Source organism: Hydra viridissima, unplaced genomic scaffold, assembly GCF_058129835.1.
Source record: "Hydra viridissima isolate aposymbiotic clone 2 unplaced genomic scaffold, HvirCarnegie_v1 scaffold_3, whole genome shotgun sequence".
Classification (NCBI taxonomy): Eukaryota; Metazoa; Cnidaria; class Hydrozoa; order Anthoathecata; family Hydridae; genus Hydra; species Hydra viridissima.
The window spans coordinates 6,102,568-6,119,246 of NW_028324302.1; the positions used below are offsets into that span (position 1 = coordinate 6,102,568).

The 16,679-nt window shown below is 29.6% G+C and overlaps 1 protein-coding gene across 1 annotated transcript in view; it reads right to left on the reverse strand.

Moving 5' to 3' along the window:
- Positions 1 to 15,929, reverse strand: part of LOC149890745 (uncharacterized) — a 32,150-nt gene extending 16,221 nt beyond the window's left edge. The window contains exons 1-4 of the mRNA XM_090081960.1: positions 15,500 to 15,929; positions 15,197 to 15,300; positions 6,219 to 6,539; positions 2,541 to 2,756 (exon numbers count right to left, since the gene is read on the reverse strand). Coding sequence (XP_089938086.1) covers positions 2,541 to 2,756; positions 6,219 to 6,539; positions 15,197 to 15,300; positions 15,500 to 15,928 — 1,070 coding nt within the window. The 5' untranslated portion in view covers position 15,929. The remainder of the gene's footprint in view (positions 1 to 2,540; positions 2,757 to 6,218; positions 6,540 to 15,196; positions 15,301 to 15,499) is intronic.
- Positions 15,930 to 16,679: the final 750 nt, after the last annotated feature.

A 16,679-nucleotide genomic window follows, 5' to 3' on the forward strand; every position in this document is an offset into this window, starting at 1 on the left:
ATATATATACATAACTTGGGTGCTTGTAAAAAATGCTTACTAGGGTGCATGCTAGGGTGCATGCCCTGGGTACTAGAAAGAAATGAATGTCACAATCACACAATCACAATTGTGTTTTCCGACACTCCTTTATATGATTCTAGTTATAGAAAAGCTGAAAAAATTTTTTTTCTGAACATAATAATATTTAGGACTTGCTCAACACTTCTAAAGTTTTTAACATTTGTGTCAAAACCTGTAATCGCGAGTTTTAGAACCTGCGGAGCACACCTTTGACAGTTGTAGATAGGTTTTTATCTAAAACTTTGTTCTGAGCTCAAATCAAAATCAGGTTAGTCAAAGTTATTGTTAAATAGTCATTATTCAATATTCAATGGTCATTTTATCAGTTTATTGACCATTAACTTGGCATCAACTGCTAAGTATAGAGTTCCAATAACCTCTTTCTATAGTCCTCGGTAACTCAGGTATTGAATCTGTTATTGATTGCGTTTTAGCAAGTTAAAATCCTAAATGCAATCCCACACGCAAACAAGTCATTGATAAGCTTAAGATATGGACCAAAAAATTTGCTTTCTTGATGCTCAAGTTGACATTCACACTCACTAGGATTGACCTGCAAAAGATCCTGGGATACGTTAACAATCGTGAAAAATAAATTAGTGTAGTTTGCATCAAAGTTGTGAAGTTTCTTAGTAGTCGGATGTTAAAATGACTGAATTCATTTTAGAGACTCATATGTGTCTTCAAAGTTATGGAGTGCAATTATTATTGAGAGCTTCTCCTCTATATTGACAGCATCATAAAGGAACCAAAGACAATGAGAGTTTCAGATAGATTAAAAAGGTGGCCATCAAAGGGTGTAGTGACATCCTTAGCAATTTAGCGTTTGGGTATTCAAATAAAGCACACGGCAATGCAAGGTATTGTCATGGAGCACAGTTTGCAGCTAGAATTTGAAACCAGTATTTCAGAAGTACGTCCTGCAGTTGATACCATATTTTCTGACTATAGGGCTGTAATGACTCATACCATTGTAAAAAATATATCTGCAGACATTCAATCAAGAGCAGCAGTAACTTGATGAGTTACAACATCCAGAGTGCCTCTCGCTGTCTGTGTCTTGGGAGCTTTCAGAATGTATAAACCAGCTTAAGTTCAACATCAGAAGGCTGTAACCAACTATTATTGCTAAAAGTAGCAGTAATAAGTGACAGCGGTACTGATAAGTTAAGATGATTACTTTCAACTACTATTTTCCGTCCAACTTCTCGTTCTTCATTTAGCGTAAGTGATAACATAATGATGGCTATAATCCGATTGATATTCTTTTTGAGACACGTGATTTCTGGCTTTTGTTGGCATTTGGGCCATTTCCCATATTGGTAGCAAAAGTGAAACAGATTTTTCAATACTTTTCTGTAAGCTCATGCTCTCATCAGCGTGAGAGCAGAACAAAACCTTCAAGACATCGCCACATGACGGAAATTATCAACTTTGAAAAGTTTCATGGGTCATACTGACTAACCAAATAGAACTTGCTGAACATATACTGCGTAGAGTCATTGTACCGGAGTTCTGTTCTTAACTCAGTCTTTGTGTAATTGATTTGAAACAATATAAAAATTTTTTTGATAAAAAATGCATTTTACAACAATATTGAATGAGTTAGTTACTTAGTTAGTTACCACTTGTTTTAAGAAAAAAAAAAAAAGCTTTCAGTTATTTTTAAAAAAAAGATAAAAACTAAACCAGAGTACATAGTGACCATACAACCAGGCTCCCAGCTCTGACAAACTAAACTATATGCAAGTATAATCAAACAATTTGCCAATACAAAAACAGTTGTTAAACGCAGAGCAACATAAATAATTTATGTTGAAAAGAACACTTAAATTTAGTTTTCAAGTTCAAAATATTATGCAAAAAGAAAATAATTGACTAAAATCGCAAACTTCAGCAATTTTTAAACCAAGATTGTGTTCTTGTGTATGTCACTTGAAATAACAAATAAACACATACATTTACATAAATAAGTTGTAATATACATTTTTGATTAGAAAATGAAAAAAATATGATCAGTTGATGAAAAATGTTATAATCACGTATTTTAAACTCTAAAACTTGTTGAGTAAGTTCTAAATATTAGCTTAATTTGATTATAACTTAATTTGAATATAACACATAAACTGAGTTGACGGAAAATACTTCCCTAATGAAAAAAGATTAAATTTTGAATGGGAACACCCTAATACATACATTTCATATATATATATTTACATGTTGGAACTTAAGATCATCAAACCATTTAAAACAGAATTGAAAAATCTTCCGAGAGGGTTCAGGATGTATAATGAATATTCTAATTGATATTCTTTTTGAGACACGTGTGAGTAAAAATGAAGCACAACTTTATTAGATAGTTTATATAAAAAATGAAATGAAACACTACCGCGTTTAAGTCAGAAAACATTCCTTGGATTGTAGCATTCCTTCCGTCTTGCACAATTCTCTCCTAATTATTTATTTTGATTCCCTACCAAATAATCATTTGGAGTGCGATAGATTTAAAAAGTTTCCATGGATAGAATAAATGCTTAAATGAAGTTTTTTCTTCAGATAAAGTAGCTAAAGATAATGGTGGACGTGCATTTGGCCAAAGCTTTTTGTTAAACTTTGCTATATTAAAAAGAATGTTTTCAGCACTTTTTCTTCGACCTTTTACACGGAGCCATCTCACAGATTCATGGACGAATCTAAAACAAATAAAAAAGCGTTGTATTTGGTAATATATTTGGTTATTATGTAAATATTTGTCTCACTTTACATTTTAAAATTGAATTTATATTTAAGATTGTCCATGTCGGCTTACTAGGTAATATTATGTACAGAGTTGCATTACTAAATATACACAGACATGTCACAATTGAACATACTTCATGATAAAATGTATTTCAACTCTTACTTTATGTATGGTGTGAATAAATCTTTATTAATTTGATATATTTTCAAGATTTTGTATTCCAAATAATGTAAATACTCGATTAATCATGCCAAAGCCCGAAGGAACATTGAGGTTATCTGTATTTTAAGGAAGCCATATTGTTGATCGACATGAAGGTGAACTAAAAATTACCAAACAACTCTCCATTCCAATTTCTACTTTTAAGACTGATTGTACAATTTACAAGAAAGAGGAAGGAATGTGCATCAACACACCCAGATCGTTCAGGGTCTGTTAACAAAACCTTACATCTTGTTAAGAGCAATTTTGAAGATAACCCACGTTATAAGGCTTTAAACATCGCAACACAAGATATTATCAATCCCAGAACAGCTGTCAGGAATCTTCAGAAACTAGGCTACTATGCTAGAGCTACACGAAAGAAGCCACATCTTTGTCCAGCCAATATCAAAGGCAGAAAGGATTGCACTCGTGATATAGTGAAGAGACCTATAGCAATTCGGAACTCTGTCAAATTCTCTGATGAGTCACGCTTTGCATTATTCTCAGACAGTGGAAGGGTGTGGGTGGAGACTCTACGGCCAAGAATTTGACATCAAAAGATTGCAGCCAACAGTGAAACATGATGGCTTTTTAGTTATGAATTGGGGTGCAATCTGGAACGATGGTCTGACGGTATTTATGGAAAATGGAGCACCTTGTCACTCTACCGAAGCGACTCATAATTGGTTTAATCAAAACAAATTTGAGAAACTTATATGGTGAGTCAGTCGCCTAATATGAACTAAGGTTCATTTTAGGTCTATATTTGATGATTTGATGAATTTAACATTTCGAACACCTCTGAATTCTTGTAGACCAGAAACTTCGCAAAAAGAATAAGAAGCCGTTGAAGCATAAAGCATGGCAAGTAATTCCTCCAGATAACCTTTATAAATTAAATTCTAGTATACTAAAAAGGTTTCTAGCAATGAAAAATGCAAACGGGATGTTAAATTAGGATAAATTATTCAAATTGTAATTATTTAAATCTTTTATTTTATCATTTGCTATTTTCAGTTAAAACTTTAAACTGAATTCAACCCTGCCATGTCTAATAAACTGATATGATGTCAAATAGATCTTTAATAAGCATTTCTAAGCATACATAAGAATATAAAAAATAATTAATAAATTACTTTCTAAACTCTTCAATAAAAAAACTTTTAAAGTGTAAACAACTAAAAAAATTGTCTTTTCAAATTTCATACTTTCATCTTTACTTTTTACAATTAGACACTTCAAATCTCAATGTAAAGTTCAATAATTGGGATGAACTTAATTTGATTTGTAGTTTGCTGTATTTTGCACTTGTTGTTTATGTAGCTTTTAGTTTGGTGTTTCTAATTGCTGTCAGACAAACTAACACTGGATGCTATGAAGTAATAACTAAGCTTCTGCCAAGCTTCAGCGAACTTTTGTTGATTCATGACTTTACTAATCAAATTGAGTTTATTTAATTTAGAGCTAAGCCAAGTTTCTTCATCCTATTGGTAGAGATCTCTATGTTCCGATAAGTTTCCACCATGTTTTATGTCGAGAGAGGATTCTTTTAAAAGTTTTTGACCTACTGATAATCTTGTAAAAAAAAAAATTGTTAAAGCCAGCTTTTGAATCTTTAAATTAAAAAAAAAAACACAAATGTTCGTAATTGTTGTCAAAAAAACTCATCTCATCTTATTGGCAAAAGTTTTCCACTTGGTTAATTTAATTGCACTGCGCGGATGTAAAAGTTTAATATGGTTGAAAATTTGACGTGATATAGTTTCTTTGTAATAATGGCTTTTAACTAGAAATCTTTGTTAATATAGTTTGAGCGGTTTTTTGTGTGACAATATCTAAGGGGCTTTTATGGTTTATGAGTGGAAGTATAAACTTAAACTAGAAAATTTTATCGATGAGAGTTTTAATTGCAAACTTGTGTTTGCTGCGAGAAAGAAATAGTTGACTTAGTCTAACAGTCCCACGAGATGCTGCTTTGGAAGAAAAAAACTAACGATGCCGATTGCTCAGATCCAATAGGATCAGCACCAACCATGATTCTTAAGTTTTCATGTCTAGTTCTCGGATGGTAAAAGTGAGAAGTTCCATGACTAAGGATTGACAAGCATTTTATTCAACTTTTTTCTAAAGTTTTAGTACACTTTTGTGGTGCCTTTTTTTTTCAAAATAGATGCTTTTCTTTCCCTTTAAATTTTACAGTTGAGCAAATCAAACAATAACATGTTGACAATGAACTAGTAGAAGGCTTGATTGAAATCGCTGCAAAGATGTAGAGTTTGGGCACAACTCTTGTTTAAGTTTCACTAAGTTTTGCAACTTGAAACCTACAGGTAATGCATATGACCAAAGGGACTATGTCATTTTTGAAGTTAACATCACTCTGAATATGTTGAAGAATTTTTTGCATGTGAAAATTTGTCAGTTCCTGCTCACCTTTCTTCACGCTTTACACTGACACACTTTCTGTACTCTTGATGGTTTTTGGAAAAAGTTGGCATTTTTTTTGTGATGGATAAAATTCTTTTGATTAAAATGGTAAATTTTACGTTGAATTTGACACTACTGCCTTTTCCCAGAAAAATAATTCTTTATTGTGGTTTTTATAAAAATTACGAAAACTCGCAAATCCACTCCAAAAATCGAGTTTAAAAGGTCAATTTTTTTGTAAAAAGACAAAACTTTTTAAGCATACATTTTATATTTTATGAAATTTTTTCAATTGAAATATCCAGTTTTACCTTAAAAGGTATCAGATAAAAAAAGTCCTTTGGGTTTTTATGCAGGATTTTAAAATTACTTTTTATGTACTTATTTTACTATATACTATCTACCCTTAAATGGGTATTTATTGGATGTTTCATTGATATAAGGGTTGAAAACTTACAAACTGGGAGCTAAAACCATCAAGAAGAAAGAATGATTTTTAAATTTAAGCAATCGAAACTAGTCCAGTCAGTGTTTTGATCAAGATTAGTTTTTGAAACAGAATTTAATTTAATCTTGTTGAAAAAATTTTTTTTCAGCGTTTTGGCAAGTTTTTTACTTTTCCTTAACTTTAAGGGAAAGTAATTTCAAAAATAAAAAGAAAACCGCATTTCTTCGGTTTAAGCAACGATTGTATTTTGGAATAAAAAAGGTGGGTGTGTGCATGTATGTATGTGTGCGAAAATACAATAACTCCACTAAAAAGAGTAGCAAATTATATCCATACTTGTAGGTGAAGATCAGGATCAAATAAGGTGCGGTCAATATAATTTCAAGTGTGCGCCATTTCTGAATTAGCCATGTTTGCAAAGCCAAGAAACAAAAGGATAGAAAGTATGCAATCCACATTAGATTAGAATAACTTTTGAAGTTGGGTCCTAAAGATTCGTTAACTAAAACCCATAGCACTACAAACACACCTCCTTTAAAAAATCCACTGATGAATTGAAAAGTTATAAAAACCCATTTGTTGTTCATAAATGCCAATAAAAAGCTGGATACTATTACTCCGAGCCAAGTTGGATACAACACTTGCTTTCTACCATATCTAAATAAAAATTTCGGTTTATGTTAAAATTAAACAGTTTATTCTCGTATTAGATTAGATGAAAAAATTAAATCTAGTGTGAATCCTATTTTCTAAAAGTTAAGGTGGTCAAATCTTATTTCAAAATGTAGTTTTTTGAGAACTTTGAAAAAGTAGATTTCATATCTTTCCAGCATTGTAGAAGATGGTCTAACAAAGTTTATAAATAGAAAGGCTTAAGTTTTTTTTTTTAACGACGCCCATAGCTATCATTTATTTAGAAATATTACAAAAATTTGCAACTCTATAGCCAATGTAGATTAATATATAGAGAGAAATCTAAGTGTTAACAATCTCCAAGTATCCATTTAAAAAATTCTTTTAGCAGTATTCTAAAATCTATATTATCAAGATTTACTAACTTGCAGTTCCAGTTAAGAAAGTTTGAATGATATTATTTGGAAAAGATGTTCAAAGAATATATATGTGGGTAAAAAGTCTTTGGAAATATCTTTAAACTCAACTACTGATTCCATGTTGGATTTCAAAGAGTTAAGCAGTGTTTAAACTTTGGGTGCACATAGTGGATGGTACACGACAGAAACTATAATCATACAATGCATCACAAATGTTAGTATTAGAAATACACTGACAAAAGCAAAACAAGAACGCGAAAGCTAAGAAAGGAACTTAAAAGAGGATCTTTTTATGTTGGCCTTTTTTATTAATCTGGAAAAAAACAATTCATTTTTGCATTCTGATTATCGCTTTATTTAGATTTTAGCAAACTGAACAAAAAAAAAAAAAAAAAAAAAAAAAAGAATCTGGGAAAATTTCAAGCAAAAAAATTTCTTTTTGCTTAAAATTTTTCCAGATTGTTTTACATACATTGGAAGAGGTCTGGAATAATTATTTTTACTTTTTATAAATTTATACTTTGGACGTTACCTTACTCAGTAAAACTAAAAGTTATTATGTCAATTCTTATTTGAACCATACTGGCTATTTTATTAAATCTGCTTGGATACCTAGTTAATATATCATGAGCTGAAATACCCTAGGGCATTAAAAACAGGTTATTGTTTTCGCATATATTTTCTCCTAAAATAACGTCTGAAAACGAGACAAATGTTAAATATTTGAGACAAATTTTGATCTTTTTAAGCATTAATTTTTAATCAATTACATCATAAATAGACAGAAAAAACAGTAAAATTAATCAAATCATCAAATATAGACCTAATTTCCATTAAAATAAGCCTATTTTATATTAAAGTAAGACCAAATTTACATTAAAAAAAGACCTATTTTACACTGAAATAAGAATATATTACTGTTAAAGAACTTAGTTTTGAAACTTAAAACTTATTTAAAACTCGAAAGAAATCCTTTTTACGCATTTACAAGGATCTTGCAAATTTATAACTTTATGTTAAATATATAAATTTGCAAGATCCTTGTCAATGCGTAAACTTGTCTTAAATGCCTTGACTTTTATCTTACTTCATTTGCATATCCAATATGTGATAACTGAATTTTCCAGCTGAGAATCCGAATTTTAATTTTAAAAATCATATTTTAAGTTTAAAAACGTAAAAAAAAAGTTTACAAAAAGATTTTAAGTGCGCATAACTTTCGAAAAAAAAAATTGAAAAAAAAAAAAAAAAAAAAGGCTGCATTTTAACCATCATCGTTTTGTGTTTCAGTTAATACCCAGCAAAATAAGACGTCTTAAGACTTTCTTATTCAGATTTTTTAATGGTCTTGTCTTCGAATGTTATCTTTTAAAAGACTGTATCGTCGTGAAAAATTGAGCGTCTTCGTAAGACGTCTTTAAGACATCTTTATTTTTCGAATAACTCAACAAAACAAAAAAGACGTCTTTTAGTCGTCTTAAAGACGTTTTTAAAAAGACTTTCGGCGTGAATAAACTTCGTGTCTTTTTAAAGATTTGAAATTTTTTGTGTAAAGTTTTATCTCGACCAATATTAATTCTCTAAATCATTATTCTAGTAAAAGGTTTTATATAGGCATCGTTATGGAAACTGAAAATCGAATGAAGCGTCGTCGCTTGAATAAAGGTATGTTGAATTTTATAATGACATTTGAAGATGAAGATATTAAAGATAGTACGTAATTTAAATCCTGAATTTAATGCTTCTCAGGCTGAGCCTAAAAATCCTTGTAAAGACCTAATTAATGTTTTTAAAGAATCCGGAGAAAAAAACAAGTTTTCGAGTTGTAATTATGAGAATTTTAAATGTTGTAACGCAGCACCACTTTTGACAACAGAAACATTATCAGAAGACTTAGCAATGTGGTCTTCGAAAAGCAAAATTAAACGAGCTTTTGAGTGTTATTATTATTAAAAAATATGGTCAAAATTAAACGAGCTTTTGAGTGTAATTATTATTAAAAAATATGGTCAATCAGAGTTACCAAAAGATCCAAGAATGCTTTTAAAACCCTCTAAAGTTGTTACAGTAGATAGGAAGTGTGGTGGAACTTATGTGTACTTTACTATTGCTGATGGCATAAATATTTTTTGAATTTAAAAAATGATTCTCAATGTACTGGGTAATCTATTAGTATTAATGATGATAGGCTACCTCTTTTCAAATCTTCTAATCTTCAATTATGGCCAATACTTGGTCTAATAGAGAACTATATTTTTATTATTGCACTTTTCTGTGGTGATGGTAAACCAGACTGTTTGGATGATTTTCTCAATAATTTCCTCAAAGAATTATTATTGTTAAGTGGTGATGGTTTATACTGTAATTATAAAAAAGTTGATCTTACACTTAAAGCATTCATGTGTGATGCACCTTCTTGCTCTTTTCTTAAATGTATACAAACACATACAGGATATTACTCCTGTGAACAATGCCAAGTTAAAGGATTATATGAGGAACATAGAGTGGTTCTTAATGATAACAACCCATCAATTCCAAGATTAACTGAGAAGTTTAATTCCTTTTTGTACACTGGTCATCGAAAATCTCGTACTCCTTTAGGTCAACTTAAAATATCTTGTGTTTCTGATTTTATTTTGGTTTATATACACATGGTTTGTCTATTTGTAGTAAGACGCATACTTACTCTTTTAAAGTCTGGTCCAAAATATTGGACTTTCAAATGGCCAAATAAAAGAAAAATGTGATAATCTATTAAACTTACGTGGTATGATGCCATCTGAATTTGCTCAACAATAAACGTTCCCTTTTAGAGTTAGATCAGTGGAAAGCAACAGAGTTAAGTCAATTTATCTTACACACTGGTACCTTAGTTTTAAAGGATGTTGTTAGCAAAGAAATTTATAATCATTTTCTACATCGCATGTTGCAATGGTGATTGTCTTAAATGAAGACACTGAGTTTAGGAAACATCTTGCTTTTGCTAGAGAACTAATTAATTATTTTGTTATAAATTCAAAACATTTATATACAAATTCATTCTGTGTTTACTATGTTCACTGTTTACTTCATATTTGTGATGATGTTATTAAATTTGATTGTTCACTAAATGACATATCTTGTTTTCCCTTTGAAATTTATATGCAGTTATTAAAGAAAGCAGTAAAAAACTGAAAGAGTCCTGTTGTTCAAATAGCCAAGCAATATCAAAGTATACAATCAATGTTAAATATAAAATCTTGAAAACTAAAAGTTTCAGTGAAGCTGAATAATTCATGTTTTTACATAGGAGAAAATCAATATTGTTTTATTGATGAGAAATTATCATCTGGGCTTTTTAAATGTAGAATATTTAGACTTAAATTACAAAATGATTTATATACATAACCTATTCAGTCTAAAACCTTTCAAATTTTCTTCATACCAAGTATTGATGAAATTAGAGTAAAAGTAGTTGAGTTAAAAATGGAAAGTATTTGCTGAAAGGTTGTTGTTCTACCTTGAAAGGTCTTACATGCTTTCCTTTATTGCATGAACATTAGTTGAAAGGTTTTTAAATTCAAATTTCTTTTGATGAAATATTTTATATTTATTATGTTTTATTAATTTGCATCTTGTATCCACAGTTTGATATATATATATATATATATATATATATATATATATATATATATATATATATATATATATATATATATATATATATATATATATATATATATATATATATATATATATATATATCAAACTTTGATTTATCAAACAATGATTTATTTTTAACTTTATTTTTCCATTTTATTTCTTTTTTTACATTTATATTTTTGTATAAAAAGATAATCTTTAATTGAAATTATTATTGGTTTATTTGAAAATGTATTTAAATGTAGTTATTTAACATTTTTTGAAATTTAAAAAAATCAATTTTCAAGTAAAGTTCAGTGAATGATAAAATAAAAGAAATAAAGTTAAAGAGCTAAAAAAGTAAAATTAAAAAAACAATTATCTAAGAGATTTAATCTTTTATAACATTGTTTCATTTCTTTATTATTTAGGAAATTTATTAAAACTACCTTTTTTTTAATAGTTGAAGTGATGAAGTAAAATATCTTAAATATTTAAAATATTAAACAGATTTATTTAAACTGACCACTCAGTTATTTTAATGCTGTTTTTAATTCCTTTTTTTGTTTTCTTTGTCTGTTTTTTAGACAAATTAGTGCTCTTCCTGGTCATTATCACTATAATTATTAACCTAATGGTTTTTTTGTTCCTTTTCATTCATTTACAAGTTTTTTAAATTAAAAGACAGTTGTCTTTTGTTATTGCTACTCATTTCTGTTATTCCAATATATATATATATATATTGGAATAACAGAAATGAGTAGCAATATATATATATATATATATATATATATATATATATATATATATATATATATATATATATATATATATATATATATATATATATATATATATATATATATTATAGCTCTTATAAATCCAATATAAAGATCAGATATTTTTCCATCATGCATGTGCTGGCAAAATATCTGATCTTTATATTGGATTTATAAGAGGTTTGATTCTTTTAGATAATATGGAGGAACTAAAAGAATTTTGTTACACCACAGCAGCAGAGGAAGAAGATGAAATAGATGTTTGTCAATACCCATTATAATCGGTAGTAGCAATGTATATTTACCATTAATACTACACAGTTTTCTTAAAACATAATGAAATAAATCTTTAGGCTGCCTTCAGTAAGACGTCTTTAAACAATCTTGAGTACGACGTCTTTGCGACGGACAACGTAGACCTTTTTAAGACATTTTTAAGACGTCTTTTTTTGAGACATCCTTAAGAGACGTCTGTAAGACGACTTAAAGACGTCTTATATGTGCTGATTGTGCTCAGTAAACCGTCTTGAATAAAGCGTCTTTAATCATTCTTAGACAAGACGTTTTTACGCTGTCTTCAGTAAGACATCTTTAAACAATCTTGAGTAAGACATCCTTTCGACGGACAACGTAGACCTTTTTAAGACATCTTTAAGACGTCTTCTTCAATCTTGAAAAGACGTCTTTAAGACGACTACAAGACGTCTTTTTGTGTGCTGGGTTATGAGTATAAACGAATAAAAATTTCTTTAACAGTCATTTGAAAGAAATTAGACTTAAAATATTTCATGCATTTAGACTTTAAAAGTTACAACACTTCAAAAAAATATTGCGATCCTGTTAAACCTAACTTGGTGTCCTCTTTTTGAGCTTAAAAAGTATTATTTTTTTCAAACTACTTTTTTTTTTTTATGTACTAGTTTTTTTTGGTTTCCAATAAGTCACAATTTAGTCCTTAAATCATCATTCTACTCGTACTTCTCAGGAGATTAAATTCACGTTTAGCAATAAAGTATGCAAAGAAGTATGGATACCAGGAGGAAGAGTTAGAAGAATTAGTGCAATGAGAAAGTTAAGGAGAGTTTGGTGGAAGAAATTTTCCCTCAAAAAAACTTCCCCAGGGCCCGAAATTTCTCTCGGCTACTATGGGTTCATGCAGCGATGGTTCAATCTCGATAAATCCCTAAAAACGTATTATGAATTAAATGCGGCGATTTAGTCATTCCATATGAATGAACGTTCTTCCTCTTTCTTTTTCAAGCAGATATTCTCTCTGCAGCTTAGAAGAGAGCTTTTAGCCGTCATTTTCCTGAAAATTTCCAAATACCTCTCTTGATTTTAATTAAATAACCAACGTGATTGTTCTAAAAACAACACCGAATCATGATTGATCCACCTCTATGGTTGATTGTTGGAGCAATACATTTTCGTCATCTTTTGCGTCAACGAAAAGAAATCCTAGCTTTAACCCTAAAATTGAAAACTGTGATTTATCAGTCAAAAGGAATTTTTAACATTGATTAATCATCCATTTTTGTATTTTGTAGCCCAATTCAACTTTTGTAAGTGCAAATATGGATTTTTATTAGTGATTTATAAAGCACTAATAGTCGAATCTGAAATCAAAAGATCCAAATAGAATCCTGTTATATTTTGGTTTATTTGACATAATTCGACTTTGAAAGTTAACATCGGATTTAATCAATTTTGGAATCAAATGTGAGTAAAAAATGTGGATTTTCCTTGCATAAAAATTGCGTTAAAATAGTGAAAATTAATTTTTTTAAATTTTAAACTCAATTTTTAAGCTTATTTTGACAATCAAACGGTTATATTTTTATATATCAATGGATGAAAATTTTTATTAGCAAGATATATGGCGAGGGTTTAATATAGTAATTGACGGTTTTCTGAGAAATAAAAGAAGATCAGAATACGTCTCAAATTTCTGAATTTTTCATCTCGCGAAACTTCTATGTCGCGAAAGTTGTATCTCCCGAAACCTCTCTTATTTGAGGTCCGACAAAGTGCAGACTGAAGCCATGTTGAGAAGGAAAAAACTGTTTTGTAGATTGCCCATAGGTATGTTGTTGGCACTATTTTTTCAAGCTCCACCTATCAACCTCACCCATTCCCTTTTCCATGTTCTCCGCCATGTTCTCCGCCATGTTCTCATCTTTAGAATTCTTCTAACTTGTTTGCGCGAAAGAACATTTTAAAAAAATACCAACCCCATTTTTAACGGTATTTTTTTCATTAATGTGACAATTTTCGAAGAAATTAAAGAAAATTCGGAAAATATTTCTTGAAATTAGATCTCTAAATATTAGAGTTTTTCAACACAATTTAACACTTAAAGTCAATTTTTTTAATATTCCACCATACGGAGCGCTAACTACCGATCATGGTTTATATAATTAGGTTAGATGATGTATATATTAATGTTTGAATCTATTATTTTTCTATGATTTCTACAACCAAACGTTACAACATGTATTTATTTATATATATATTTTGCATAAAAAGTACTATTTAAAAATGCAAGAAAAAATTTGTAAGAAAGTTGTGAAAGATCTTCATACGGACCTAAGGGAACTTTGTTTAGATAATTAGTTTCTTAAACATCAAAAAAGGCATAGTGAGCAATGATCAAATGATAGCACAGAAGCAATGTCACGTTTCCAATTGCTTCCAATACTGCATCAAAAAGAAACAATTCAAGACTGTGAGGGTAACTACCAAGGGCATGAGCTTATTTGAAAAGACTTTTAAAAGAGTTGTTAAAGATCGCATCGGAACCAAATCTTGTGATAAATAAAAAAAAAAATAATAAAAAAAAACTCAACTCATCATCTTATTAGATGAGTAGTATTTCACGGCACAACAACATAACAGACATACAAACCTTGAGTGTTGAAGACGTTCCTCATGACAATAAAACAATCAGTCAGACAAATTACTTTAACAATGTTAAGACTTTGAGTTGCTTCAAACACCCTCAATATGCTCTTTATGTAACTATCATCAGGGTTCAGGATGGGTGCTAAATAGTACCTAGAGAAAGTTCTTTTGTGATAATTAAAACTTCGATTTCGTATGGGATCAGGCTTCCTGCAACCACAAAACTTGTTTCAAGACTTGGTAAAAACCAACCCCAAATTCTGGCTTCAAAAGTTAAGGCCGCATAGCTCCACTAACTTAAACCCACTCATTTTCACGATGTGGTCTCATGGTCAAGCAGGAGCTTTTATCGAACAACAACAAAAGTTAAATGAAGCCCAGCGCTCCATCATGAGGTCTTAGAAAATTTCTCAGCTGACTACATTCAGCGCAACAGCAAAATGTTTAAAACTCGTCTGGAGCGTGTGATCGAGGTTTAAAGAGAAAAAGTTTCAAAATTTTGAACAGTATACCTGGTAGTATTGTTAACAAATAACTTTTTTAACATAACTAATGTGCATTCTTTAATTATATTTAAACTTTATTCTATCAGTTGATAAACTTGCTCATCGCATGCAGCATCGGGGTTTTTGTTAAAGAATTGTTCTAAGGTGTATGTTCAAATGATTATACAACTCGGAAAAGAATTAAAGATGATAATAACATTTTAGCTCGATTTAACTTATTTGCATAAATTAAATGAATAATTTAGATTAGATAAAAAATAAATATTGTCTGGGGGTTGATTAACAAAAACTTTATTTTTTGTTTATACTTTAGGAAAAACTCAACACTTAAAAGTCTTTTAAAAAAGATTCAAAATTGTTTTCAATTTAAGTGAAAAAAAAGATTTCTTAATTTAAAGGCAATAATTGGAGTCTGTTATTGTCTTATTTGAAAAAATAAAATAAAACTAAATTACTTATCAGCAGCATAACCAACCATAAGAGCACCGATGGCATCACCGATTTGAAATATGCTAAATGCAACGTATGTCAGGTATTTCCTGCCACAAACTAAATCCCACTACAAGTAATGAAATAAATATAATTATCAATTGAGGAAAAAATTCTAACCAAATGTCTCAAAAGGAATTTTTGTTAACTGTTGTAATAGTTTACAATTATAACAAAATGTTATTTACTATGTTAGTAACTATTATAATTATATGCCATTTGTTATATAAATAAAGTTTAAAGATAGTATTCATTAAATAAACACGAACCTCAGTAACGATTGAGTAATCTTTGTCTATAACAAACTTCCATGATCCTCTTTTCATTTCGCACCTTTTACTGTAAAAGTTATGATTTACTGTAAAAACGTCCGTACTATTGCATTCTGCACTAGTGTAATTGCAAATCCATGCAGGATTGGCTGCTATGAACGCCATTGAAAGGACTTGGTAAGAAGGTGGTATCACGAGTATACTTAAAATAAAAATTTGTAATACTTGTCTTGTTCCAAACTCTCCAATTTCAACCAATATATCGTCAATATCCATTTCTTTAGAATTTAATCTCTCTTCTTCTGGTTCTTCAGAAATTAGTTTCTCTTCTTCTAGTTCTTCCGAATTTAGTCTCTCTTCTTCTGGTTCTTCCGAATTTTCATAGTTTTGTAAGTAGTATATTAACCGTTCTGTTTGTGTTTTCATTGTTTGTAGATAAAAAAAAAAGAGATGGAAATAAATTTATCATAAAATATATGAGCAAGATAGGTGAAAAAAAAATTTTAGAATTGTAAAACTACTGGGGTGTAATAAATACCACAACACCTTTGTGATAAAATAAAAAATTGATGACGTATTTATGTGCCTTTTTTAGTAAGTAAATAGAACACCTTGCCATCTACCTAACCAACTTATGCTAAACTTTAGTACTTTTTAATAATGGCGGTAATATTTGGCTTATTGTTAGTTTTGCATTTGGATAGTCAAGAAATAAAACAGTGATAAATATTTTCTACCAAGTTTTTAATCAATAAAACCATAATCTGAAAGGAGCTCAATGTTTGTTAAAGGCTCAACTGAAATTCAATTTGAAATATTGAAATATTAAAATGACAACTTTAACTTAAAAGGACTTTTTATTGGATTTTGGTTTAAATTTTTTCCAGAAGTTTCTTAATCAATCCAAGGGATTGCTTGTTTGTGACTGAAATTTCTTTTTTGTAAATTACTAAAGGATATGAAAAAAAGATTGCAACGCAACATTTTGTATGAAATCAACTTTTTCCAGTTCTTTTTAACATAATTTGGATCTCCAGTTTCAAAAATGGGAACGTTTTGCCTTAACATCTTGATGAATATGCTCACCTAATAAATTATTCATGTTCCTTGTGGTTACCAGAGAAATTTTCATAGTGATAGTTGCGGAAATAAACCTTAATACTCATGCTGCAGCCCA